Source organism: Vitis riparia, chromosome 16 (assembly GCF_004353265.1).
Source record: "Vitis riparia cultivar Riparia Gloire de Montpellier isolate 1030 chromosome 16, EGFV_Vit.rip_1.0, whole genome shotgun sequence".
Lineage (NCBI taxonomy): Eukaryota > Viridiplantae > Streptophyta > Magnoliopsida > Vitales > Vitaceae > Vitis > Vitis riparia.
Genome location: NC_048446.1, coordinates 17,117,906 through 17,145,522, shown reverse-complemented (window position 1 = coordinate 17,145,522; position 27,617 = coordinate 17,117,906). Strand labels below are relative to the sequence as shown.

The 27,617-nt window shown below is 32.6% G+C and overlaps 3 protein-coding genes across 3 annotated transcripts; all 3 read left to right on the top strand.

Annotated features, from left to right (window-relative positions):
• The first annotated feature begins 328 nt into the window (after window positions 1-328).
• On the top strand, window positions 329-2,100 carry LOC117932931 (stilbene synthase 4-like). The gene is made up of 2 exons (XM_034854253.1): window positions 329-578; window positions 917-2,100. Exons 1-2 carry the CDS (start codon window positions 401-403, stop codon window positions 1,915-1,917), a joined length of 1,179 nt encoding a protein of 392 aa, XP_034710144.1. The 5' UTR covers window positions 329-400; the 3' UTR covers window positions 1,918-2,100.
• A 19,260-nt stretch (window positions 2,101-21,360) lies between these two features.
• LOC117934067 (stilbene synthase 4-like) lies at window positions 21,361-22,979 on the top strand. Its single transcript, XM_034855665.1, has 2 exons — window positions 21,361-21,623; window positions 21,816-22,979. The coding sequence occupies exons 1-2, from the start codon at window positions 21,446-21,448 to the stop codon at window positions 22,814-22,816; spliced, it is 1,179 nt and encodes a 392-aa protein (XP_034711556.1). The 5' UTR covers window positions 21,361-21,445; the 3' UTR covers window positions 22,817-22,979.
• Window positions 22,980-24,873: 1,894 nt separating this feature from the next.
• LOC117934066 (stilbene synthase 4-like) lies at window positions 24,874-26,431 on the top strand. Its single transcript, XM_034855664.1, has 2 exons — window positions 24,874-25,079; window positions 25,216-26,431. The coding sequence occupies exons 1-2, from the start codon at window positions 24,902-24,904 to the stop codon at window positions 26,214-26,216; spliced, it is 1,179 nt and encodes a 392-aa protein (XP_034711555.1). The 5' UTR covers window positions 24,874-24,901; the 3' UTR covers window positions 26,217-26,431.
• The last annotated feature ends 1,186 nt before the right edge of the window (window positions 26,432-27,617 follow it).

Sequence of the window (27,617 nt, the reverse complement as noted above, 5' to 3'; positions counted from 1 at the left end):
TGGTGAAAATTTTGGGTCTTTTTGTCAAATAGTACTCGGGGGATATGAAAGTGATGCTACCAACTTGGAGTCAAAAAGGGTAAGCTTCCAACCGCCTTACATGGGTTAAAAAGACCAAAAGAGTTTTAGAGGAAGAAGAAAGACAGAAAAATAAAATAAAGAATGAAAACCGAAGCCTACCAAGTTGGAAATCAAACCCCATGGCACCGGATTATTCAAATGCACGCCTACCTAGATGGAAGTGGATGAGAGTTGGTGAGACAGCATTTGTGGTGATTATAAATACCAACCTCAAGACACAACTTTGGCCAGACAGCTCCAAGCACTTGTGCTCCTAAAATTTCATTTCTCTTTCCTTCAACTTTGAAGCTTCCATTTCAGTAGTCATCACACACTATCAATGGCGTCTGTGGAGGAAATTAGAAATGCTCAGCGTGCCAAGGGTCCGGCCACCGTTCTAGCCATTGGCACAGCTACCCCGGACAACTGTCTGTACCAGTCTGATTTCGCTGATTACTATTTTCGGGTCACTAAAAGCGAGCACATGACCGAGCTCAAGAAGAAGTTCAACCGCATTTGTAAGTATAATTTTAACGTCCTTCATATACATATGATTCCCCTACGACCACTGAAACATCTTTTTCAAGCTTTCTGTGTACTCATTTTAAATTAAAACAATGCATCTATGAGTGATGGTATGAGCAGGTGCTCTTTGAATCACATGGTATAATGCATGGGATCACGTTATTAATTGATGCAATAAAAAATAAGCTTTTATATTGTATTAAGATGAATCTTTTTACACTCAGTTGAACAATGTTTGATCATCTTGAACAATCAATCTACCCATTGAATTGATTCTGTTTCACTAGTGTGCCTTGAGCTTACATATTATTGTTATTTAATTTATATATAGGTGACAAATCCATGATCAAGAAGCGTTACATTCATTTGACCGAAGAAATGCTTGAGGAGCACCCAAACATTGGTGCTTATATGGCTCCATCTCTTAACATACGCCAAGAGATTATCACTGCTGAGGTACCCAAGCTTGGTAAGGAAGCAGCATTGAAGGCTCTTAAAGAGTGGGGTCAACCTAAATCGAAGATCACCCACCTTGTATTTTGTACCACCTCAGGTGTAGAAATGCCTGGTGCAGATTATAAACTCGCTAATCTTTTAGGCCTCGAACCATCTGTCAGAAGAGTGATGTTGTACCATCAAGGGTGCTATGCGGGTGGAACCGTCCTTCGAACCGCTAAGGATCTTGCAGAGAATAATGTAGGAGCACGAGTTCTTGTGGTGTGCTCTGAGATCACTGTTGTTACATTTCGTGGTCCTTCCGAAGATGCTTTGGACTCTTTAGTTGGCCAAGCCCTTTTTGGTGATGGGTCTGCAGCTGTAATCATTGGATCTGATCCAGATATCTCGATTGAACGACCACTCTTTCAACTTGTTTCAGCAGCCCAAACATTTATTCCTAATTCAGCAGGTGCTATTGCAGGCAACTTACGTGAAGTGGGTCTCACCTTTCATTTGTGGCCTAATGTCCCTACCTTGATCTCTGAAAACATTGAGAATTGTTTGACTAAGGCTTTTGACCCAATTGGTATTAGTGATTGGAATTCCTTATTCTGGATTGCTCATCCAGGTGGCCCAGCTATTCTTGACGCAGTTGAAGCAAAAGTCGGTTTAGATAAACAGAAACTCAAAGCAACAAGGCATATTCTAAGTGAATATGGGAACATGTCAAGTGCATGTGTCTTATTTATTTTGGACGAGATGAGAAAGAAATCGCTCAAGGAAGGCAAAACGACGACAGGTGAAGGATTGGATTGGGGTGTCTTGTTTGGCTTTGGGCCAGGCCTAACCATTGAGACCGTTGTGCTCCATAGCGTTGGTACAAATTCAAACTAGGTGAAATGATGGGAAAAGTTATTCATGAGTCATGTTTTATTAATCAAATAAAAGGTAGTAAAGATATTGAATTGTTATTTTACTATTGTTGGAGGACCTCCTCAAATACCACAAGTTAAAGTCATTGTTTATTCTTGTGTATGTTATCAAAATGAAGGAAGAATATATCCGAGTTTTTGTTAAGCATACAAGAAAATTTTCAACATATGCTACTAATTTGAAAAATATGTAAAATGAGTGGTATTCAGGTGGGGTACTCTACAGTTCATATAAGTTAAATAAGATAGCCACCACCACAACATGGGTGACGTCTACAGCTGCACTATCACCCTTACCTGAAAATGCTATAAGAAAAATATTACCTTTCATAAGTCTTATTAGACTGAGGTGGTGTTTGCTTTTTTACTTAATTCTAAATAGAATCTTAATACTTAATAGTGTTAAATATTAGGTTGTTTGTTTTTGTAGTATTTTATTTCTATTAAATATTAAAAAGTAAAAAAAACCAATATGTTATTTTTTCTATTTAAAAAAAGTTACATGTTTTGACTTTTTCTCTTTAGTAAAAAGTTTATAATAAGTCATGAAAAAGTAGAAAAACAAACAACTTAAATTCTAAAACTAAATTGCTTTCGATAAAAAGTAAAAAAAAACAAACACCACCTGGGACATATGCAAGACTAATTCCATATTCATTATACGAAAATCCGACAATTTTTTTTTAAATAAAACAAATAAACAAACAAATTTCAGAATACAAAAATCCGACAACTTCTTGATTAAAAAAAAAATCAAATTTTGCTTTATAATTAAGACTAAAAACATAATTTTATCTAAACTTCACATTGCTGTAATTACAGAAATGTGTCCTTCTCATGAGTTTAAAATCTACACAAAAATTCTTAACGTTGATGAATTAATTTCCTTAAAAGACGAAATGGACGATCGGGCTTGCAGCTGGCGGCTGGTGCTGAATTTGTTACTTTCACCCTCCACCAAAAAGAGCATTCAAAATCAGCATGAGATCATTGAACAAGTCTCCGCCGCCATCCACAATCCGTCATTATTATAATATGCGAAGATCACGTCGTCTGCCATCTCAGCAAAGATAACGTGTAAGGTACAGATGATAGACACGCTTGAGAAGTGGGCCCATGTAAGAGCAGTGGATAACTTGGCAACAGTTGCCAAGTGCGAAGGTTGGTGGGTGGATAACATGGCTGGACTTGATTGGTTGGCTTGGATTAGAAGAATATGGTGGACGTGGAATCTGGTTCATGCCGGCCTCCTGCTGTGCCCTTGAGGGGCCTGTGAATATTTCTAAAGATTTATTTTATTTGGAATGAGGAGTTTATTTTAATATATATATATATATATATTTAAAATAAAATAAAATAAAATAAAAGGTTTCCTGTGGTAGGGCTATGGCTGCAGGTGAGACTTTAGGATAATTTTGTGACTGTAAATTAGATCTAGGTTTTTGACAAAAATAGTGAATTGAATTTTAGAGCTTCCAATAAATTTACTATTAGACTTACTAAATAAATGTTTTAAAAAAGTTGTAAAAATTTTATAATCCACAACACTTTTAATCATAAATTTGAGTAATAACGGTAATTACATTTATTATTATTTTTTTTTCATTTTTCTCATATATTCATATGGTTTTTGACATTCAATAATTAGATAAATGTCAGTGAAATTAACTTTTTTCTTTTAATAAACTTTTTTTAATGAAGTTTTTTTTCATAATTATATTTAAAAAATTATAGTAAAATGCTTTAGCAATGTTAAAATATATTCAATCCCTATTTATCTTTAGTTTCCTTAGATTCCGATCATTGTGATGTCATTCTAAGTTCTATCTCAATTTCTCCTCAGTTCCTTTGGCCTTCTTCATTACAATGTCATTCTAGATTCTATCTCAATTTATCCTTGGTTCCCTTGGATTCCTATCATTGCTGCACCATCCTAGGTTCTATATTAGTTTATCCTTAATTCCTTTTCACTCTTGTCATTACAACATCATCCTAGGTTCTACCTAAGTTTATTCTTAACTCCTTTGGACTCTTGTCATTGTGACGCAATCCTAGGTTCTTTCTTAGTTTATCCTTAGTTCCTTTTGATTCTTGTCATTGCAACGTCGTCCTAGGTTCTATCTAAGTTTATACTTAGCTCCTTTGGATTCCCATCATTGTGACACCACCCTAGGTTCTATCTTTATTTATGTTTAGTTCCTTTAGACTCTAATTATTATGATGTTATCTTAGGTTTTATCTCAATTCATCCTTATTTCCTTTGTATCCCTATCATTGTGGCACCATCTTACGTTCTATTTGTGATGCCATCCTAGGCTTTATCTCAATTTATGCTTAGTTCCTTTGGATGCCCATCATTATGATTTCATCTTAGTTGTATCTAAGTTTATTCTTAGCTCCTTTGGACTCCCAGCATTTCCACGTCATCCTAGACTCTATCTCAATTTGCCCTTAGTTCATTTGGACTCCTACCATTGTGACATCATCCTAGGTTCTATCTCAGTTTTTCCTTGGTTCCCTTGGATTCTCATCATTGCAAGATCATCATAGGTTCTAGCTCAATTTATCCATAGTTCCTTTGAACTCCTATCATTGTGATGCCATCCTAGGTTCCATCTAAGTGTATGCTTAGCTCCTTTGGTCTCTCATGATTACGATGTCATCCTCGATTTTATCTCAGTTTATCCTTAGTTCATTTGAATTCTCATCATTACAACGTCATCCAAAGTTCTATATGAGCTTATTCTTAGCTACTTTGGACTCTTATCATTTTGACATCATCCTAGTTTTTATCTTAGTTTATCCTTAGTTTCTTTGGACGCTCGTCATTGTGACACCATGCTAGGTTTTACTCAGATTACCTTTAATTCTTTTGGACTCCCATCATTACAACGCCATCCTAGGTTCTATCTCAATTTTGGTAACCTTTCTTAAAACAAACTCTTTATCATGACATTTTCTAAAACCGTTATTTATTTCTTAAACCGGGACTCCTATGCTAAAAGAATTGCTCTTTTATTCTTTTATCCTTGAACTATCTATATCCACAAAAGTCTTTCTTCTCTTAAAGGGGAGAGCCTAAAAGACTTGGTAGTTTTGTCCTTATCTTCGGGGAAAAGAGCCAGGAGGACCACTATCACTAGAGGTGTCATTATCTTTCACTTAGGGGGAAGAGCTTGGAGAACCACCTATCCAAACCAAGTGGATAGTCTCAAAAAGAAATAACAATATGACTTTTAACAACTAGTTTTAGAAAAATAACAATGGAAAATACTTCTCATGAAATTTATTTTTCTTTAAGAAAAATCCCTAAGGCCATGGGACAAACAAAAATCTAGGTAAAACAACCATTAGCATACCCTAGAAAGCTTATATCATGTTGTTTACTAACCTAAGGCTCCGATACCAATTGTAGGAAACCCCATATATTTTTAACCCTAACCCAAACTTAGGTTAAGTATATGAAACTTTCCCTAGGGCTTCTATATCCTAGCAATGAAGCAAAAATAATAATAATAATAATAATAATAATAATAATAGTAGTAGTAGTAGTAGTAGTAGTAGTAGTAGTAGTATAGTAGTAGTAGTAGTAGTAGTAATAATAATAATAATAATAATAATAATAATAATAATACTTAAGGATATATAAGGATATGGAATAACAAAGCTTTAAAAAACTGTCTAGATTTGGATGTTCCCAAATCAAATCTATGCGGTGAAGAAGATGCTTGAAAACTTTGAAGGTCTCGTGCCTTTCTCTCTCTCTCTCTCTCAAAAAATGAAAGATGACTTTTTGAAAAGTGATTATGAAACCTTAACCCCTAAGGGGATATTTATATGGTTTCCTTACTAAGCTTAAGTGAGTTAAACCACATAAGGTTAGGTTACTTAATGTAGCCCAAAAGGGGTCCTAATTGATTAATTAATCACACAAGATCATCTAATTAATTAATTAGCCTAATCTAGAAACCTTATTCACCACCCCCTATGCAACCTTATGTAATTATCAAAACGCTCTTATGCACAAGAGTGAATCGAGAGTCGATCCAACACTCGTAAACCTTGTCATCATGGTATATGAGCTTAGAGTGGGGACCACTAGGACCTATAAGAGTACTTGCTCCTTTAAAATCAAATTATGAAGTTGATTCAGTATCCCGTTATAGAGAATCAACTGCACTTCAATACCCTATGTAAATAACAATGAGACAAAGCTTGGGTCTATGACTTATTATCCACTACATGCAGATTCCCTATGAATTGGTGTTTATAATCTAACAAGGTAGTGTTATCACCTATTAAAATTACCTCTCTAATATTTGAGTTATAGATCTCATTTATTATGTGATCACTTAACGTACTCTAGCTCCAATGGGCATATGTGAAATTTCTACTAAAAGAAATACTATGGTCATAGTCTTCTAGATCACATGTCCTTTGGATTACCCAAATGGACACAATGTTTCAAACCTATAAGATATCATGGTGTCTTTATTTACAACACCTATTGTTGCCAACCTTCATCAATAGTGACTCAATTCATAGGGACATGTGACCACCTCAAGGTCTCACTCATAGATTAAAGCCTTTTATTGACTTTAGCACAAACTCAATATCCTCTCAAGGTTGAAAGTCCATGCAGTATAGTAGTTTAATGATGTTGGGAAATCTGGATATCTCCATTCTCTAAACTTGAATATTGTAAAGTGCATGTAAATTATCCTAGGGCTTCTCTAAATATACCAAAAGGGAAACATATGGCTACAAAAACCATATTAAGATAAAGATCTAGAGATGAAAAAGAAAAACTCATACCCTAACTTAGATATTCCCAGATCAATTCCATGTGGATAAGAAGAAGTCTGAAGGTCTTGTACACCCAAGATCTTCTACTTGATGACTCAAACCATGATTTTGGCACTTCAAAGTATGGGTAATGGAAAAGAAAAAGCTTTGACTATCTCTCTCTCTCTCTCTCTTCGGAGGTGTAAAATGACTAATTGAAAGTCATTAGGAAACTGTAATCCTTAAAAGGGTATTTATAGGGTTAGCCACTAGGCTTAAGTAACTTGTGCCCATCGAGGCTTGAGTCACTTAATCTAATCCAAAACAAGTCCTAATTTATTAACTAACCATATAGGGCTTTCTAGTTAGTCAATTAGACCAATCTAGAGACCTTTTTCACTATTCTTTGTGTTACCATGCATAATTACTAAAACACTCTTATGTATAAGAGTGAACTTAGAGCTTCAACCTTCATAAATTGTGTCATCATGGTATATGAGCTTAGAGTGGGGACCATTGGAACCCATAGAAGTATTGGCTCCCTCAAAATCTAATTTTGAAGTTGATTCAACATTCCACTAAAGAAAATTAACTGTATTCTAGTACCTTATGTAAATAACAATGAGACGAAGCTTGGGTCCATGACCTACCATCCACTGCATGTTGACTCATCATGAATTGGTATCTGTAAACTAATAAGGTAGTGTTATCACCTATCACCTATCAAGATTATCTCTATAATCCTTGAGTCATAACTCTCACTTATTATATTATCAATTGATGTATTCTAACTCATAAAGAACATATGTTAAATTTCACTTAAGGAATTACTACGACATTATAGATTTCATGATCACATGTCCTTTGGATCATCTAAGGGGACACACTGTGTCAATTTCATGAGATATCATGATGCATTTATTGAGAATATGTATTATCACTGGCCTCCATCAAGAATAACTCAATTTATAAGGATATATGACTACTTTAGGATTTCACTCATAAGTTAAAGCCTCTTGTTGATTTTAACATAGTTTCAATATCCTCACAAGGTTGAGAGTCTACACCATATAGTAGCTTAGTAAATCATGACAATAGATAGTCTTATGTCATGATTCATCGTATGTCTTGTCCAGTATACACTACTGCACTCACTATGGCAAATTAGTTTTGATAGTAAAAATAAACCATCCCTCAAATTAGGAGGTAATGCACTACAGTCTCTATTGCATTGCCAAAATCCATAAATTGACTATGGACAACTTATCTATTTACATGAATCTAATGACTTGTATCCTTTATCCAACTCCTAATACACCCGTCATGTACAATGTAAGAGATACGAGTTAAATGTTCAAATCAATGTCAATACATAAAAGGGATAACCCAGGGATAGTAAAGTCTAACTTTGTTACAGTATTTCTTGCTTTTAAAGGCTCAATCCTAACAAGTGAATCATGATAACTAATAGCCTTACGTCATCATTTACCATATGTCTTGTCTAGTGTACATCACATACAATAGTGCACTCACCATGGGAAAACCATCCCGATGACCAGTACAAGTCATCTCCCCAATTAGGAGGTAGTGCACTACAGTTTCAAAATAGATTTCCCAAATCCATTAACCAACCATGGACAACTCATCACTTTTCAAAGAACCCATGACTTACATCATGATTCGCCATAAGTCTTGTCCAGTGTGTATTACATAAAATAGTGCACTTACCATGGAAAACCATCCCGATGACCAGAACAAGTCATCCCCCCAATTAGGAGGTAGTGCAATATAGTCTCAAATGGATTGCCCAAATCCATTAACCAACTATGGACGGCTCATCACTTTGTAAGGAACCCATGACTTGGATCTTCTGTGTAACTCCTAATGCTCCCAAGCTATGTACAATACAAGTGATGTGGGTGTGTATACTCAAATTAGTAACTAATTAATGCAAATAGGATAATAAATGAGAAAACAAGAAACATAGATAAAAAATTTATAAATGAATCTCAATCTATTATATCATATCATGTTTTTTTAGGCTCAATCCTAACAACGCAAAAGAAAAATCGTGAAATATTTATACACCTTAATTGAGAAGACAATTTTAGGTGAAGCTATGAGGGTGAAGCCACACCATAGAGAGTATTTTCCTAGTGTTAAAGAAGTTGTCAAAGTAGAAAAGTGGAACAAGATGATCAAGATTCTATTTTCAAATAAGAGTACTCATTAGCATAAGGATGATACTGATTGAAAAAGGAATAAAGTTATCAAAAAAGAGAAAAATAGTTTCTCGAGTCTAGTTTGACGAAAATTTGAACTTGATACATGTTTATTCTCATTAATTATGTAAGATTGAATGAATTTGAGTCAATATTGAGGCTTTTGGAAGTTACCTCAAATAATTTATTCTGTATTTTTAGTAAAGACAATATTTATAGAGTTTGTATTTTAAAAAATTACCTTTTTAAGTTTGACTAGGATTATGAAACTATTGATTTAGGTTTAAACCATAAAGCTCTATAAATATGTGGTTTTACATATGATTTCAAGAGAGTGAAAAAGTTAACAAAGAGTTAAGAAAGTTAGGCAAATAGTGTATTAGGTTCATAGTAAAGGGAGGTTTAGAGAGTTTGAGTTTGTATTTATGAAGTTTATTAATAAATTTGACCTCTCTGTGTAGTGGATATAAGCAATTAGGCCAAACCATGTAAATCTTTTCTTCTCTAGTTTATTTTATTTTACTAACCTCATTTAGGTCAAACGAAATGAATAGAACAAGGAAGCCCCATTTTCTCGGTGTTTATGAATATATTTTTACACCAATTCAATATCAAAACAATTTCCTTTTGAATACTGGTTAAATCCATCCTTTTTATGTACGAATCACAAAGCTTATTGAGTAAGTATGCAAACTTATTTTTGCCCCACAAACAAAATAGAATAGCATAGTTGGTTTTAGGCTATGAGGAAGCCCTTGGACCTAATGGGTCTAAAACTCACAAAAATCATACGTTGGGACAATGGGTGAACTGGCAATAAATGTATCTCAAGCTTATAGTTTCACTCATAAGGGAGTGTAAATGTGGGTATCAAAAAAAGATAACCTTACATGTAGAATGAGAGAACTTGAGTCAAGGTCGAGATTGTTGGTAAATTTGACTCAAATTATTTATTTTTTAATTTGAGGAAATTCAATATTTGTAGAGTTAATGTTTGAGTAAATTGGCTTTTTAAGTTTGACAAGGATTCAAAAACTTATCATTAAGGGTTAATCTATAAGACTTTATTAATATATGGTTTTTTTCATAGGATTTCAAAAGAGAGGTCAAAAAGAGAACAAAAAGTGAAGAAAGATAGGCAAAGTTGTTAGGAAAATCACAACACTCAAATACAATAGGAAAAATAAAATAAATTAGAGAAGATAAAAGATTTACATGGTTTGACCTAATTGCCCATGTCCTCAATAGAAGGAGATCAATTTTATAATAAACTTTAGAATGAAAAAATAACAACACCTAAATACAATTGGAAAAATAAAATAAATTAGAGAAGAGAAACAATTTATTTGGTTCAACCTAATCACCTATGTCTATTATAGAGGGAGATTGAATTTATTAATAAACTTAAAAAACATAGACTCAAACTGTATCAACCTCTCTCTACGCAAAACCCAATGCACCTTTTCCTATTTCTCTCCACACTTCATTCATTTTTTTCCATCTCTCATGAAATCCTATGTAAAGCCACGTATGGATAGAGTCCTATATGCTAACCCTAAAGGATAAGTTTTCAAATCTTAGTCAAACTTAGAAAGGTAATTTACTCAACCATAAACTCTACAAATATTGACTTTCCTAAAATAAACAATAAATAATTTGATTCAAAATTACCAAAAATCTTTACCTTGACTCAAATTCTCTCAATCTATATGTATATTTATCTCTCCTTTCAAATGCTCATTGAACTTGTCTTGAGAAATCCTCTTTATCTTCTTTATAACTTCATTTGTTTTCCAATTAGTCTCATCTTTATGCCTATAAGTACCTTTACTTGAAAATAGAGTCTTGATCATCTTGCCTTAGTGTTTTTTTTTTTTTTAATCTTATATCAACATCTTGTCATGTTCTTCTAAATCTAATCTAATAATTTCTTTAGGATAAAACTCTTCATGGTTGCTCCATCACCATAACTCCACCTAACATTGTCTTCCCAATCAATATTTTAAAAATGTTTCATCTTTTTCCTTTTTTATAGCTATCAAAGCCCCTTAATGTTCATAATATTGTTCTTTGTAGAAAAATTATAACCCATAATTCTTAGAGTTCCCAAAAAAATTAAAATCTTTCTTAACTTTAGAACATGTTTAACATTAGTCAATGTCCTTACAATACCATTTAACATCATCACTTTTATAGTACCAATCCTAATGATTTTGGAGCTTGAACAATTTCTTATTAAAGTTGTAGTAGCATTGCATTCCTTATAGGTATCAAACAACTCCTTATATGGGCCCATATGAAATAAACATCAAGAATCTAAAATCTAAAAGTCATAAAAATTTTCATCACCTATAATAATAAAAACATTACCTTATCAAACTTTTTATCAGTAATATTAATAGATTTTGAAGTTTCTTGAGATTCAGGAATTTTCTTTTCCTCTTGTTGCTTTGTCATTTCTTCACAATACCTTATGATGTTTTTTTTTTTTTTTTTGTGGAAATAATAACACTCCACATACCCCTAATAGTCTGATTGAAAATGATCAATTCCTCTATCTTAATATCTCTCTTATGATTTACTCCTACCACGATGTGATTCAGACTTCACAATAAGAACTTATTCAATATGAAACGAACTACTTGGTTTCTTATAGATTTTTATTTCTAGACGAGCAATTGACACCTCATCCACAATAAATGTTTTCTTTCCAATTAAAAGCGTAATCACCAATGTCTCATTTTATTTTGATAGGGATGCCAATAAAATAATAATTGCATCTTCCTCCTCACTATTGACCTTTATGCTCAATAAATAGGTTATACACTTATTAAATTTATTTATATGAATATAAATTCCTTCATTCATTTTCAAACTCATAAATTGTTCACTACCAAATATATATATATATATATATATATATATATATATATATATATATATATTGAGTTTTGTCAACCCACCTAAGTTTACTTTTTTAATGGATTTCAGTTGTTATGAATTTCTAAGACACCTACTCCATTGTAAATTAAATTACCCATTGCTTATACATGTAATTATTTTATCAACAATAATTGCAATAGTAAATATCCATTGACAAAAGAGTATTATTGTGATGGATTTAAACCATTGCAAATCGACTAATATACTTTGTTATAAAAGTAATTTATCCATAAAAAATAAATGACCTCTCCCAAACAATTTTCTTACATAAAACCATACATTTATAGAGTTTATAGGCTAATCCTAAATAATAAGCTTCCTATGATTAGTGTGCTAGTGTGTATAATTACACATTGGACAAGACCTATGTTATGTCATGACTTAAGACTATCAAGTAGTCATGACTTCCTTATGTTGCTTCATTGTGTTGTCTCTCAACCTTGAGAGAATATTGAGCTTAAAGTTAACATTGACTTTGACCTACGGGTGAGATCGTAAGTTGATCATATATTCCTTATGGATTAGGTCACTGTTGATGGAAACCGATAGTAATAGTTATTCTCAATAGAGACACCATGATATCCCATAAGATTGAGACAAAGTGTCCCCTTAGATAATCCTTAGGAGGTGTGTTCATGTAAACTATGGTCATAATAGTTCCTTAAGTGCAACTTGACATAAGCTCTTAGAGAGCTAAGATATGTTAGCTGAATACACAATAGGAGGATTTGTAACTTAAGGATAGTGAGGTACTTTTGAAAGACTGATAACTTTGTTAGACTACAAACATCGGTTCATGGAAAAACTAAATGCAATAGATAGCAAGTCACAAACTCGAGCACTTAGTGTCTCGTTGTTATTTATATAGGGTACTGGAATGCAATTGATTATTTATAGTAGAATGTTGAATCAACTCCAAAATTGGATTTTACAGAAGCTAGTATTATCCTATGGGCCTTAATGGTCCATTCTCAAACTCATATACCTTGTTGGCATGGTTTATGACGATTAGATTGACTCTAGGTTTATTTTTGGACATTAGGGTGTTTTGAAAATTATACAAAGTTGCATAGGGGTTAGTGAACAAAGTCTTTAGAATTGGCTAACTGATTAATTAGATGATTATATTAGGTTAATTAATCAATTAGGACATGTTTTGAGATAGATTAAGTGACCCAAGCCCTTAATGGGCTCAAGTCACTTAAGCCGAGTTGGAGAACCTTATAAATACCCCTTAGGGGTCTATCATTTTTTCATAAGTGAGTCATCTTCCACCATCTAGAGTGAGAGTCATAGCCTCCATCCTCACTTTTTCTCAACCAGTTGTGCACCAAGATTAAGGAAGAGCCATCAAACAAAAGATCTTAGGTATATTCGAGACCTCCAACAACTTTTATTTTCATCTTTATTGTATGGATTAGATTTCAGAATGTCTGAATCTCAAGTGATATTTTCTAATGAACATTTTGAATCCTATTAATGTTTAAAATTGCAATTTTTCTATTGTGCATAGGATTTAGAAAAGCCTAAAAAGTTTTGCATGTAGTTAATCTGATTTTGGGATATGAAATTAAGAAATATAGGACAGGTTTATCTCTCTTTGGTGCCTACCTTTGCACCCTCAATGAGTAAGGTGCTACCACTACACAATTATAATAAATGTGTCAAGTTCAAACTTTTGTTGAGCTTAACTCAAGATACCACCCTTGCCTTCTTCATAACTTCATTTGTTTTGCAATTAGTCTCATCTTTGTGCCAATAAGCCTTTAGTTGAAAATGGAGTCTTGATCATCTTATCATTGTGTTTTCTTACAATACTAACATCTTGTCACATTTTTTTCTAAATCTAGTCCAATAACTTCTTTATCATAAAACTCTTCATGACATTATTCCACCATCACAACTCCAACTAACAATGTCTTTCCAGTCTAAGTGTATAAAATGTTTCACCTTTTTTTTCTTTTTATAGCTATCAAAACATCTTTATTAATATTTATAATATCGTTTTTTGTAGAAAAGTTATAGCCCACAGTGCTTGGAGCTGTCAAAGAAATTAAACTCCCTCCTCAACTTTAGAACATGCTTAACATTAGATAATGTCATTACAACACTATCAAACAACTTCACTTTCCTAATACCAATCCTAATGGTTTTAGAGCTTGAACCAATTTCTATTTAAACAGTACTAGCATTACATTCCTAATAGGTATCAAACCACTTCTTATATGGGCCCATATGAAATGAACATCAAGAATCTAAAATCCAAGAGTTACAAAAACTTTCATCAACTATAATAGAAAGAACATCACCTTACTTATTAAACTTTTTATCAACAATATTAGTAGATTTCAAAGCCTCTTGAAATTCAATATTTTTCTTTTCTTCTAGGTGCTTTGTCATTTTTTCACAATACCTCGTGATACATCCCTTTTATGGAAATAATAACCCTCTACATTCCTCTAGTAGTGTGATTGGAAATGGTCAACTCTCCTATCTTAATATCTCCTTCATGATTTACTCCTATCACAATGTGATTTAGACTTCATCATAAGAGCTTGTTTAGTATGAAACAAACTACTTACTACTTAATAATTTTTGTCTCTAAACAAGCAGTTAACACCTCATCCATAGTAAACATTGTCTTTCCAACTAAAAAGCATACTCACCAATGTCTTAGATGATCTTGGTAGGGATGCCAATAAAATAATAGTTTCTCATTAATGTTGACCTTTACACTCAACAAATGGGCCATACACTTATTAAATTTATTTATATAAATATGAACATCAGTTCTTTGTTTCTTCAAATATAGTATATTTGTTAAGGGATTTTGATATATCAATTTTCTCTAACTTCTCCCTTAATTGAGAAGGATATTTCTTATTCAAATCAATATATTTTATTTTATGAGTCAAACTTAAATGAATAGTGCCTACCGCTCTTACATCTAATTCTTCTCATTTTTCATTCATCATGTTCTCTAGTTTCTTACCTAGTAACACTTTGAGAAGTCATTGTTGCACCAAGCTATCTCTAACAGTACCATGCTAGATACTAAAATTATTCTTTCCATCAAAGTACTCAATATCATACATTATGTCAAACATCATTTTCTAAATAATTTTCCCATGATCTTCACAACATGACTCTTGTACCACTTGTTAGGAAATCACAACACCCAAACACACTAATAAACATAAAGTGAAATAGAAAAGTCAAAAGATTTGCATGGTTCTACATAATCACCTACATCTATGGGAAAGAGGAATCAAATTTATTAATAAAGTTAAAAAATACACAACCAAACTCTCTCAACCTATTTCTACCCAAACTCTGATACACACGTTGTCTATCTTTGTTCATTTTTCGTTTACTTTTTCACTCTCTTGAAATCCTATATAAAACCACATATCTATAGAGTTGTATAGATTAATCCTAAACGATAAGTTTCTGAATCCTACTCAATGTTATAAGGATAATTTATCTAAAATCTAAACTCTATGAATATTGACTTTAGTAAAAATAAAAAAATAAAAAATTTGAGTCAAAATTACCAACTCATAAGGCCCATTCTATTGACTTTCAAATAATATAGCAAGTGTATTCTCAAATGCTTCTAAACAAAGTCTTTCTATCTCTTTCTTTACTTTAGATCTTGAGTTCATAATTAACCCAAAATAATATATAGGTAAATGTATGTGAATATTATGTATGAATAAGAGAGATGATCCAACTTATTAATTTATAAACGACATCAACAAAGTATTGCTCGTTATAAAACTCCTGATTTAATTAAGTTAATACTCCTACATTGTCTCAATTCAATCTAAATATCAATAAGAAATAATGTAGTGTGATCATAGATTAAAATATCACAAAAAGTCATTGAAATATCAAATATTTTTAAGTATATCGACTATGACAATTATGATACAAGGAAGAGATAATTGGTGGAAAGGTGAATTTTGGAATAATTTCACTGTTTTTTTTTTCCCAAATTTCCATGGTATCACATTGGCACAACACCTAAACTCTATTTTTAAGGGAAAGGGGTCATTAGTATGGCCCTCACCAAGCAGGGAGGTAGGAATGGCAACGGGACGGCTTCGGGACGGATCACCCCCATCCCAACCCCACCCCGTTTATTAAAAACAATTCCCATCCCCGCCCCGTTTAACTTTTTTTTTTTTTTTAAATTACTTTTAAAATTTTTAATTACATTAAAATAAATATATTTTATAAATAATAAAATTATTATATTTTTTATAACTTATTTTATTAGATTTTTTATTATTATCTATATATTAAAAATAGTAAAATTAAATTTTAAATTAAATTAATTTTAAAATTTAAATTAATTTAATTTTAAATTAATTTAAATTTAAATTAAATTTAATTTTAAATTAATTTTATATATAATTAGTGTGGGGCGGGGCGAGATGGGACAATACCCGAACCTGCCCCTGGTTTAAAAAAAAATCTCATACCCGTCCCAAACCCGTTTATTAAAATTAAATCTCGTCCATTAGGGGCGAGTACCCGAAAAAACCTGCTGTAGACCCCTCCAAGAGAGAAAAGAGAGTTGAGATTGTTTTTTTTTTCTTTTCTTTTTCTTTTTGTATATAATCTTCTGACCACCCCGGGAATTAAGCTGATGGGGTGGCCAGATGGGACGTGAACAGGAAATGGAGGCTTGGCTTGCTGAAGAAGACATCAACAGAAGAAGAAGAGATTTTTTTTTTTTTGGAGAGGAGTTTTGCTGAGGAAAAGGGCTGGAAGGAGGAGGGGTGCCTTGGCTGCCACACAGAAGAAACTCTCTAGGTTCATAGGTATGATTTATTTTCTGTTGATTGGTTTGGGCATCAAAAATTACTGATTTGTTTTGCTAAAGCTGTTTATGTGTATGCATGCTCTGTTTAATTTTTCTTTGGCTTCCTAGGCTTCCCCTGCGAACATTTGACGCGTGACTTCATTCACGAATCTGATATGGATAAAAGAATCATGCTCTTGTCTCATGTTTATGATGCCCGCCCCCAGCTCTATTGACTACCCATGAAATATAGCTAGGTTCACTCTATATTTCCATGTTTTTCTTCCTCTCTTTATCACTCTGTTTTTGACTGATTGGTGGAGCAATGCCTTCACTAACTAACCTGCTGAGGTTCAGTGAACCAGGTCATCCTCTCAAAAATCTTCATGCACTTCTCACTTGCACTTACCGAACTTCTCACACCCGCTTTCTCTCATTAAACTCCTCATACCCATCCCACCACTTTGTGATTCATATCCCCATTATCTCCAGCCGTCCATGCTATCAATAATGTCCCCACTCATCTTCATACCCATTTGTTTCACCATCTTGGATTCCCATGCAAGCGGTGCCCCATGCACGCAAGCTGCCCCATCCTTCGTTTTTCCTTTTTGCTGCAAGCATCCTGGGACTGCCGCCACTGCTCCTCACCAGGCCGCAGCTGCAGGCTCCAGTCCCGAATGCGACGGCGAACGCGGCGCGAGTGGCGATAGTCGAGGCGGCGGCGCGGAAAGCGGGCAGCCTGGACAAATTTTGAGGCCCTCCGGCACTGCCTCTTTCACCTTCATTTCCTCCGTCGCCGTCTCCGGAGGTAAGGAAGAAGGGCATGTGATGAAGGGCCCAAGGAGAGATGAAGATTAACTTGGGCCTTAGTGGGCTGGACCAGTTGAAAAGGTCCAGATTTGTTTTGCTGGTAGTGAGTGCTTTGGGTTTAAGTTGTGGCACTAGGCCCAAATGCATGATGGATGATTGCTTTGGGCTTGCCCATGAAAGCATTAGACTTGGGTTTGTGACATTATTTCTATTATTATTATTATTAACTATTATCATTATTATTATTATTACCATAGTCATTATTATTATTAATTCAAATTAGAACTCTCGAAATCTTATTAATATTATTATTATTATTATTATTAATTCAAACTCTCAAAATCTTATTATTATTATTATTATTAATTCAAACTTTCAAAACCTTATTATTATTATTATTATTAATTCAAACTTTCAAAATCCTATTATTGTTATCATTAATTAGAGCTCTCGAAATCTTATCAATATTATTATTATTATTATTACTATTTCAAACTCTCAAAATCTTATTATCATTATTATTATCAATTCAAATTTTGAAATCTTATTGTTATTATTATTATTATTATTATTATTATTATTATCATTAATTCAAACATTCAAAATCCTATTATTATTATTGTTATTATTAATTCAAACTTTCAAAATCCTATTATTATTATTATTATTATTAATTCAAACTTTCAAAATCCTATTATTATTATCATTAATTAGAACTCTCGAAATCTTATTAATATTATTATTATTATTATTATTATTATTATTAATTCAAACTCTCAAAATCTTATTATTATTATTATTATTATTATTAATTCAAACTTTCAAAATCCTATTATTATTATCATTAATTAGAACTCTCGAAATCTTATCAATATTATTATTATTATTATTATTAATTCGAACTCTCAAAATCTTATTATTATTATTATTATTAATTCAAACTTTCAAAACCTTATTATTATTATTATTATTAATTCAAACTTTTAAAACCTCATTATTATTATTATTATTAATTCAAACTCTCAAAATCTTATTATTATTAATTCAAACTTTCAAAACCTTATTATTATTATTACTATTAATGCAAACTTCCGAAATCTTATTGTTACTATTATTATTATTATTATTAACATCATTATTAATTCAAGCTATCAAAATCTTACCATTATTATTAACATTATTATTAATTCAAACTTTCAAAATCTGGTTACTATCATTAGTGTTATTTCAACTTTCAAAATCTTATTATTATTTTTATCATTAATTCAACTTTTAAAAATCTTATTATTATTATTAACATTATTATTAATTCAAGCTTTCAAAATCTTACCATTATTATTATTATTATCAGTTCAAACTTTCGAAATCTTATTATTATTATTGCTATTATTATTATTATTATCATTAATTCAACTTTTAAAAATCTTATTATTATTATTAGCATTATTATTAATTCAAGCTTTCAAAATCTTACCATTGTTATTATTATTATCAATTCAAACTTTCGAAATCTTATTATTATTATTGTTATTATTATTATTATCATTAATTCAACTTTTAAAATCTTATTATTATTAACATTACTATTAATTCACACTTCCAAAATCTTATTATTAGTATTATTATTAATTCAAACCTTCAAAATCTTATAATTGTTATTATCATTATCATTAATTCAAACTTTCGAAATCTTATTATTATTATTATTATTATTAATTCAAACTTTCAAAATCCTATTATTACTATTATTATTATTAATTCAAACCTTCAAAACCTTATTATTATTATCACTATTAATTCAAACTTTCGAAATCTTATTATTATTATTATTATTATCATTATCATAAATTCAACTTTCAAAGGTCTATGGTCTCACAGTTCAATTTCCTAAAGTCCGTTTCTCATTTTCTTTAACAAATTTCGATTTAGTTACCGGGGCTCAAATCTTTTAAATTTAATTCCAAATACTTCAATCTTCAAATAAACTCCAAGGATCCAGTTTTCACTCGAATAGTTTTAATCCCCTTTCAGTTCCTAAATAATCTTCTGATAAGCAATAATGAATTCTTCATAATTCTAAAACACGGAATTTGTGAGACTAGTTCGTGAATAATAAATTGGGCTTTGGTGGGGGGCCCTATGTTTGATCCCTATTGATTGTCAACCGTTGTGTTTAATATATTTTGCTTAATCTTCGTTTTGCACTCCGACATGCATGAGCTATAATTTGTATTTGTTAATTGTGTACTAATCTCATCTCTTGAAAGCGCATTGTGGCTCGTGGCCCAGGTACGCATACACTCTCATTTTGATACTTCACTATACATGTTCCGATTCTCATATGTGCATGATCATCCAGGATATTAATTGATTTCCTCATCAATTGCCATGATTGCTTCATTTTATCAGTAGAGACCCGACTTTAGGGACTTAGAGGGGTGCTACGGTCTCTACCGTACCTTCCCGATAAGTAACCTGACCCCCGAACCCGATCCGGTTTTTCACAAACCACCTTTTCCGAAACAAGGAGTCACACTTAGGGTTTTTCTTTCTTATTTTGTTTACCCTTTTAAAAATAAAACAAAAATAAGTGGCGACTCCAAGTCATGTTTGTTTTTATAAATCAAATCATTTTTCAAATTTTAAAATCGAGCTCACCATCGAGTGGGAAATGCATGAGCCGAAATGCGGGGTCCACACCCGCCTCATTGCCATCTCTACAGGGAGGCCCATATGTACTTAGGTTTCATATATACTAATTTAATTTTAGTAAATAGATTAATTTTAATTATCTTATTTTTAAATTTCATTTGACTCATTATTGAAAATATAAAAGCAATCATGGTAATTTTCTTAATAAATTAATATTTTTTATATCCTTTTATATAATAAATAAATAAAATATATATATTTTTCAAACAAATAATAATAATTATACATATATCATAATTTCTTTTATATCTTTAAATACATTTAAACTACATAGATCATTATTTTAGTAATAAATGAAATAAACTTATTTCAAGTACTATTGTAAATTTTTTTTAATAAAGTAACTTTAATATTTGTATTATTATTTATTTTATAATTTATTGAAGTTTTTTTTAAATATTTTTATAAATTTTGATTTTTTTTTTTTTTAAATGGATCTTTGATTGTGACAAAGGCCATCATCGCCAAAGATTCTCCATAATTACAGCTCAGTAATTAGTGTATCCTCCTTGGACTACATATTTGATCTGATTTTCATAATTCTTTTAAAATCATGATTGGTGAAAAATCATAATTTAAAAAGGAAAATTCAAATAGGTATTATATGGCCTAAAAAATTATACACTAAAACAACTTTCATTCAAAATGTAGGAAATTAAAAATTAATTTGAAAGTGTCATTTTTATCAATAAATTATTAATTTATGACTTGAATATATAATCTACGTCATTATAGATTTTCCAAAATTCTGTATTAATATCGATCTTTAGCTTGGTCCAGCCGGCAGCTGCTAGCCCAGCATGTGATAAATATGGGTCTTTGTCCCGGCAAGTCAAGAATCCCAACTCAATGGCCAAGTATTAATTATTGTACTTGGGGCCCACATGGACTCTACCAACTTGGAGTCAAAAAGGGAAAGCTTCCAACTACTTACATGAGCTGAAGACAAAAAGAAAAATAAAATAATGGAAACGGAAGCCTACCAAGTTGGAAATCAAACCCCATGTCACTGGATTATTCAAATGCACACCCACATACATGCAAGTGGATGAGAGTTGGTGAGACAAAGCATTTGTGGTGATTATAAATACCAACCTCAAGACAACACTTTGGCCAGCCAGCTCCAAGCAAGCTCCTAAAATTTCATTTCTCTTTCCTTCTTCAAATTTGAAGCTTCGATTTCAGTATTCACCACACACTAATCAATGGCGTCTGTGGAGGAAATTAGAAATGCTCAGCGTGCCAAGGGTCCGGCCACCGTTCTAGCCATTGGCACAGCTACCCCGGACAACTGTCTGTACCAGTCTGATTTCGCTGATTACTATTTTCGGGTCACTAAGAGCGAGCACATGACCGAGCTCAAGAAGAAGTTCAACCGCATCTGTAAGTATAATTTTAACATCCTGTGTACTCGTTTTAAATTAATTCAATGCATCTGTGCGCGATGGTATGAGCAGAATAAGCTTTTTATATTGTACTAAGATGAATTTTTTTACACTCACTTGAACGCTGTTGATCATCTTGAACAATGAATGCCTTGAGCTCACATATTACTCCTGTTTAATTTATATACAGGTGATAAATCAATGATCAAGAAGCGTTACATTCATTTGACCGAAGAAATGCTTGAGGAGCACCCTAACATTGGTGCTTATATGGCTCCATCTCTTAACATCCGCCAAGAGATTATCACTGCTGAGGTGCCCAAGCTTGGCAAGGAAGCAGCATTGAAGGCCCTTAAAGAGTGGGGTCAGCCTAAATCGAAGATCACCCACCTTGTATTTTGTACCACCTCAGGTGTAGAAATGCCTGGTGCAGATTATAAACTCGCTAATCTTTTAGGCCTCGAACCATCTGTCAGAAGAGTGATGTTGTACCATCAAGGGTGCTATGCAGGTGGAACTGTCCTTCGAACTGCCAAGGATCTTGCAGAGAATAATGCAGGAGCACGAGTTCTTGTAGTGTGCTCTGAGATCACTGTTGTTACATTTCGTGGGCCTTCTGAAGATGCTTTGGACTCTTTAGTTGGTCAAGCCCTTTTTGGTGATGGGTCAGCAGCTGTAATCATTGGATCAGATCCCGATATCTCGATTGAACGACCACTCTTCCAGCTTGTTTCAGCAGCACAAACATTTATTCCAAATTCAGCAGGTGCTATTGCCGGCAACTTACGTGAAGTGGGTCTTACCTTTCAATTGTGGCCTAATGTGCCTAGTTTGATATCTGAAAACATAGAGAAGTGTTTGACTAAGGCTTTTGACCCAATTGGTATTAGTGACTGGAATTCCTTATTCTGGATTGCTCATCCCGGTGGCCCAGCTATTCTTGACGCGGTTGAAGCAAAACTCAGTTTAGAAAAACAGAAACTCAAAGCAACAAGACATATTCTAAGTGAATATGGGAACATGTCAAGTGCATGTGTCTTGTTTATTTTAGACGAGATGAGAAAGAAATCGCTCAAGGAAGGAAAGACAACCACAGGTGAAGGACTGGATTGGGGTGTTTTGTTTGGCTTTGGGCCAGGCTTGACCATTGAGACCGTTGTGCTACATAGCGTTCAAATGGATTCAAACTAAGTGAAATGATAGGAAAAATGATTCACGAGCCATGTTCTATTAATCAAATATAGATAGTAAAGATATATCACCATGGAATCATCTTTACTTAAAATTTATTATTTGTTATTTATCGTTGTTGGAGGACTTTTTCAGAGACCTCAAGTTAAAATCATTGTTTATCCTTGTTTATGTTATCAAAATGAAAGAAATAATGGATTTCTATTTTGTTTAGGCATGCAAGTGAGCAAAATTTTCATATTCCTTTTCCCGCGCTGATTTAGTCTTAGTTCTGCTTGAAAATTCCAAAAAATCATATCCAACTCAAGGCCTAAAAGTGAGAGACTACGAATTTGAAAAATATGGAAACCAGTTGGGTTCTACAGTGCATATAAATTAAATAAGATAGCCACCATCGAAACAAGGGTGATGTCTTACCTCTCATTAGTCCTATTAGATTAAGACATATATAAGACTGGTTCTATACTAACAAAACTTTCAATTATTATTCAAAATCTTATGATGTTGTTACAATTATATCATTTAAACCTAACTTTTTACATAAGATAACATAACCCAAAATTTTGTTTAGAAGTCACTTTTGGAGCTGAGAAAGCTCTTTTAATCAAATAACAATTTTTTTTCAAACAATTAAAAATAATTTAAGAATTATACTCTTTTTTTTTCTTTATCTTTTTCCTTTTTGTGTTTTGCAGCCTGTTTTTAAGTCCCAATTTTCAGTGAAGTTTTCATACATATTTCCAGAGAACTTTGACTCCGTATAATTCGGACTTGAGTAATTTCAATAGAAAAATCTTCCTTTGTTGAATAACTTCATCGTCTTTTGCAGCCAACTAAAAGGGAAAAAGTTATGAATTATTTTACTTAATAAATAAATAAATAAATATGTTTAATTATAGAAATGTGTGGATTCTCCTTCTCATAAGTTTAAAATGTAGAAATGTGTTCTACACAAAATTTCTTAAGTTGATGAATTAATTTGCAGCCCCGGTCGACTGATGCTGAATTTGTCACTTTCCCCCTCCTCCCAAAAGAGCATTAAAAAACCATCTGATATAATTTAAATAAGCATGAGATTGTTGAACGAGTCTCCGCCACCATCTGACTTTATCAGCCTACCAGCTGCTAGTGGATTGGGAGCCGGTGAAAGTGTATGAATCCATACTTACTAAAAATTTGAGTTAAGATATTAATTATGAAATGTAAATATTCTTAATATAAGTTTTAAATTGTCGAGCTGTGGGTCAATTGAAAAAGTGATTCCCAAGCTGACCGGTTAAAACTTAATGTTTTTTATTTGATGATTTAAGTTGTATTTAATTAAATTATTGAGTTAAAACTCATTATTAAAATTTTACTTTAAGAACTTAGCTTATTTAATAAAGTTAAGTTAAAATTTATTTTAAATGACTAAATTAACATTTTTATATTCGTTATTTTAAATAGTAAATTTGACTACATAATCTACTTCATTGTAGATTTCCGAACGTCCAGCCGGCAGCAGGTAGCTCAGCATGTGAAAGATTTGGGTCTTTTATTATTGCAAGTCAAGAAGCCCAACTCCATGGTCAAATTATAGCATTCGGGGGATATGGAAGTGGTCCTACCAACTTCGAGTCAAAGAGGGTAAGCTTCCAACCACCTTACGTGGGCTAAAGACAAGAGGGTATGCTTCTAAAGATGTTGATTCTCCCTTATCAGCTTCCAACAACCTTACATGGGCTAAAGACAAAAGGATTAGAGTTATAGAGAAAGATCTAAAGAATGAAAACCGAAGCCTACCAAGTTGGAAATGATCAAAACCCATGTCACTGCAGCATGGATTATTCAAATGCACGCCTACCTACATGCAAGTCCCTGCCCTTTCATGTATCATCAAGTATCCATTGACTGGGCAGGACACCATTCAATTTCAATAGCGTCCAAGTGGATGAGAGTTGGTGAAACAGCATTCCTTATGATTATAAATACCAACCTCAAGACACAACTTTTCCAGCCAGCTCCAAGCACTCTGTGCTCCGAAACATTCACTTCTCTTTCCTTCTTCAACTTTTAAGCTTCGATTTCGCAGTCATCGTACTATCAATGGCGTCTGTGGAGGAAATTAGAAATGCTCAGCGTGCCAAGGGTCCGGCCACCGTTCTAGCCATTGGCACAGCTACCCCGGACAACTGTCTGTACCAGTCTGATTTCGCTGATTACTATTTTCGGGTCACTAAGAGCGAGCACATGACCGAGCTCAAGAAGAAGTTCAACCGCATTTGTAAGTCTAATTTTAACATCCTTTTCATACATATAATTGTGTATCCATATACTCACTTGAACGATGTTGATCATCTTGAACAATCAAACTGGTTCCTTGAGCTAACATATTAGTATTATTAATAATTTATATACAGGTGATAAATCAATGATCAAGAAGCGTTATAGTCATTTGACTGAAGAAATGCTTGAGGAGCACCCAAACATTGGTGCTTATATGGCTCCATCTCTTAACATACGTCAAGAGATTATTACTGCTGAGGTACCCAAGCTTGGTAAGGAAGCGGCATTGAAGGCTCTTAAAGAGTGGGGTCAACCCAAATCCAAGATTACCCATCTTGTATTTTGTACAACTTCGGGTGTAGAAATGCCCGGTGCCGACTATAAACTCGCTAATCTCCTAGGCCTTGAAACATCAGTCAGAAGAGTAATGTTGTACCATCAAGGGTGCTATGCAGGTGGAACTGTCCTTCGAACCGCTAAGGATCTTGCTGAGAATAATGCAGGAGCACGGGTTCTCGTGGTGTGCTCTGAGATCACCGTTGTTACATTCCGTGGGCCTTCTGAAACTGCTTTGGACTCTTTAGTTGGCCAAGCCCTTTTTGGTGATGGTTCTGCAGCTGTAATTGTTGGATCAGATCCAGATTTCTCGATTGAACGACCACTCTTCCAGCTAGTCTCAGCGGCCCAAACATTCATCCCCAATACCCAAGGTGCTATTGCAGGCAACTTACGTGAAGTGGGTCTCACCTTTCATTTATGGCCTAATGTGCCAACTTTGATCTCCGAAAATATAGAGAAATGTTTGACTCAGGCTTTTGACCCAATTGGAATCAGCGATTGGAATTCCTTATTTTGGATTGCTCATCCAGGTGGCCCAGCTATTCTTGATGCAGTTGAAGCAAAATTGAGTTTGGATAAACAAAAACTTAAAGCAACAAGACATGTTCTAAGTGAATATGGGAACATGTCAAGTGCTTGTGTCTTGTTTATTATGGACGAGATGAGAAAGAAATCGTTGAAGGAAGAAAAAACAACAACAGGTGAAGGATTGGATTGGGGCGTCTTGTTTGGCTTTGGACCAGGCCTAACCATCGAGACTGTTGTCCTCCATAGTATTCCTAGGGATTCCAATTGAGTGAAAAGGTAGAAAATATGATTGTTCAGTCATGTGCTATTAATCATATCAAGGTAGAAAAAGATATACAATAACAAAGTTATCGCAACTTAAATTAATGTATTGTTATCTATGAATTGTTGGAGGATTTCCTTGGAGATCTTAAATTAAAATCATTGTTTATTCTTGTGTATGTTATCAAAAGGAAATAAAATGAAAGAATGGATTTGTGTTTTGCTTATGAGTGTAAGTCAGAAAATTTTCGACATATGGCGTTTTCCCCTGCTGATCTAGTTTGAAATTTTCTTGAAATTAAAACCAACGTGCTCCATTTTTCTTTTCCTTTTTCAAATAGTCTTAATCCAACTCACGGGCTAAAAGTTGAGTACTGCTGATTTGAAAAATACATAAAATGGGTGGAGACCATGTGGGGTCTAAAGTATATATAAATTAATTAAGATAGCCACCACCAGAACATGGTTGACGTCTAGTTTGGCTGCACTAGAATACATCCAGAGCTTGCATAACTTTTATCCAAACATCAATATTTATCTGACCACACTTCATTAAGAAAATTGCTTTCATAATATAACCTCTTTCCTTGCTTTTGTATTGATAATTATGGTTTTTTTTTTCAAAATTTTTATTTGGGATTATTGGTAACTATTTTCAAAAACAGTTCTAAAAACAATTTATGAGAATAGTTTTTGAAATATGTTCTTTAATGTTTTATAAAATAAAATCCTGTTTGAAAACCTAAAATGTTTTTAACCTATTTTTAATATTAATTATTTTAAAAAATTATATCTACTTTTTATTTTTATCATTCTATTTTTTTAAAAATAACATTTAAAAAACAAGTGAAAATAGTATAAAATAATTAAAAGATATTATTTGAAAACACCTTATTTTTTGTTCTTAAAAATATAAAATATTAAATTTTTTATTGGCAAACATGTTTTCCTAATTTTTTTTTGTTTTGAAGAACAAAAAATTGTTCTAAACAATAGTTGTCAAACAAGCCTCTTTTTTTTTTTTTTTTCCGAGAAAGTAACCAAAACTAAAAAGACTATGGATTCTTTTATAAGTCCAATAAAATTTGAACTTTTACCAATGGATGCACAATAAACCTCTACATCAAGGTACCATTTGGAAAATGTTATACTTTTTTATTTTATTTCAAATATTTAAAAAGTTCTAAAAAAAATTAAATAAACATGTTTAGACTAGTGTATCCTTAAAATAATGTTGCCAAATTTTGAAGAAAAAAAATTCAGAGTACAAAAATCTCGATGACTTCTTGAATATTAAAACAAAATTGGTTTAAAATAAGAATACAAACATAATTATTTCGTATTAATATAATTGTTTGCCAAAAATTAGGAATTCAAGTTGAGATTCCTTATTAATTAAACTTGTAAA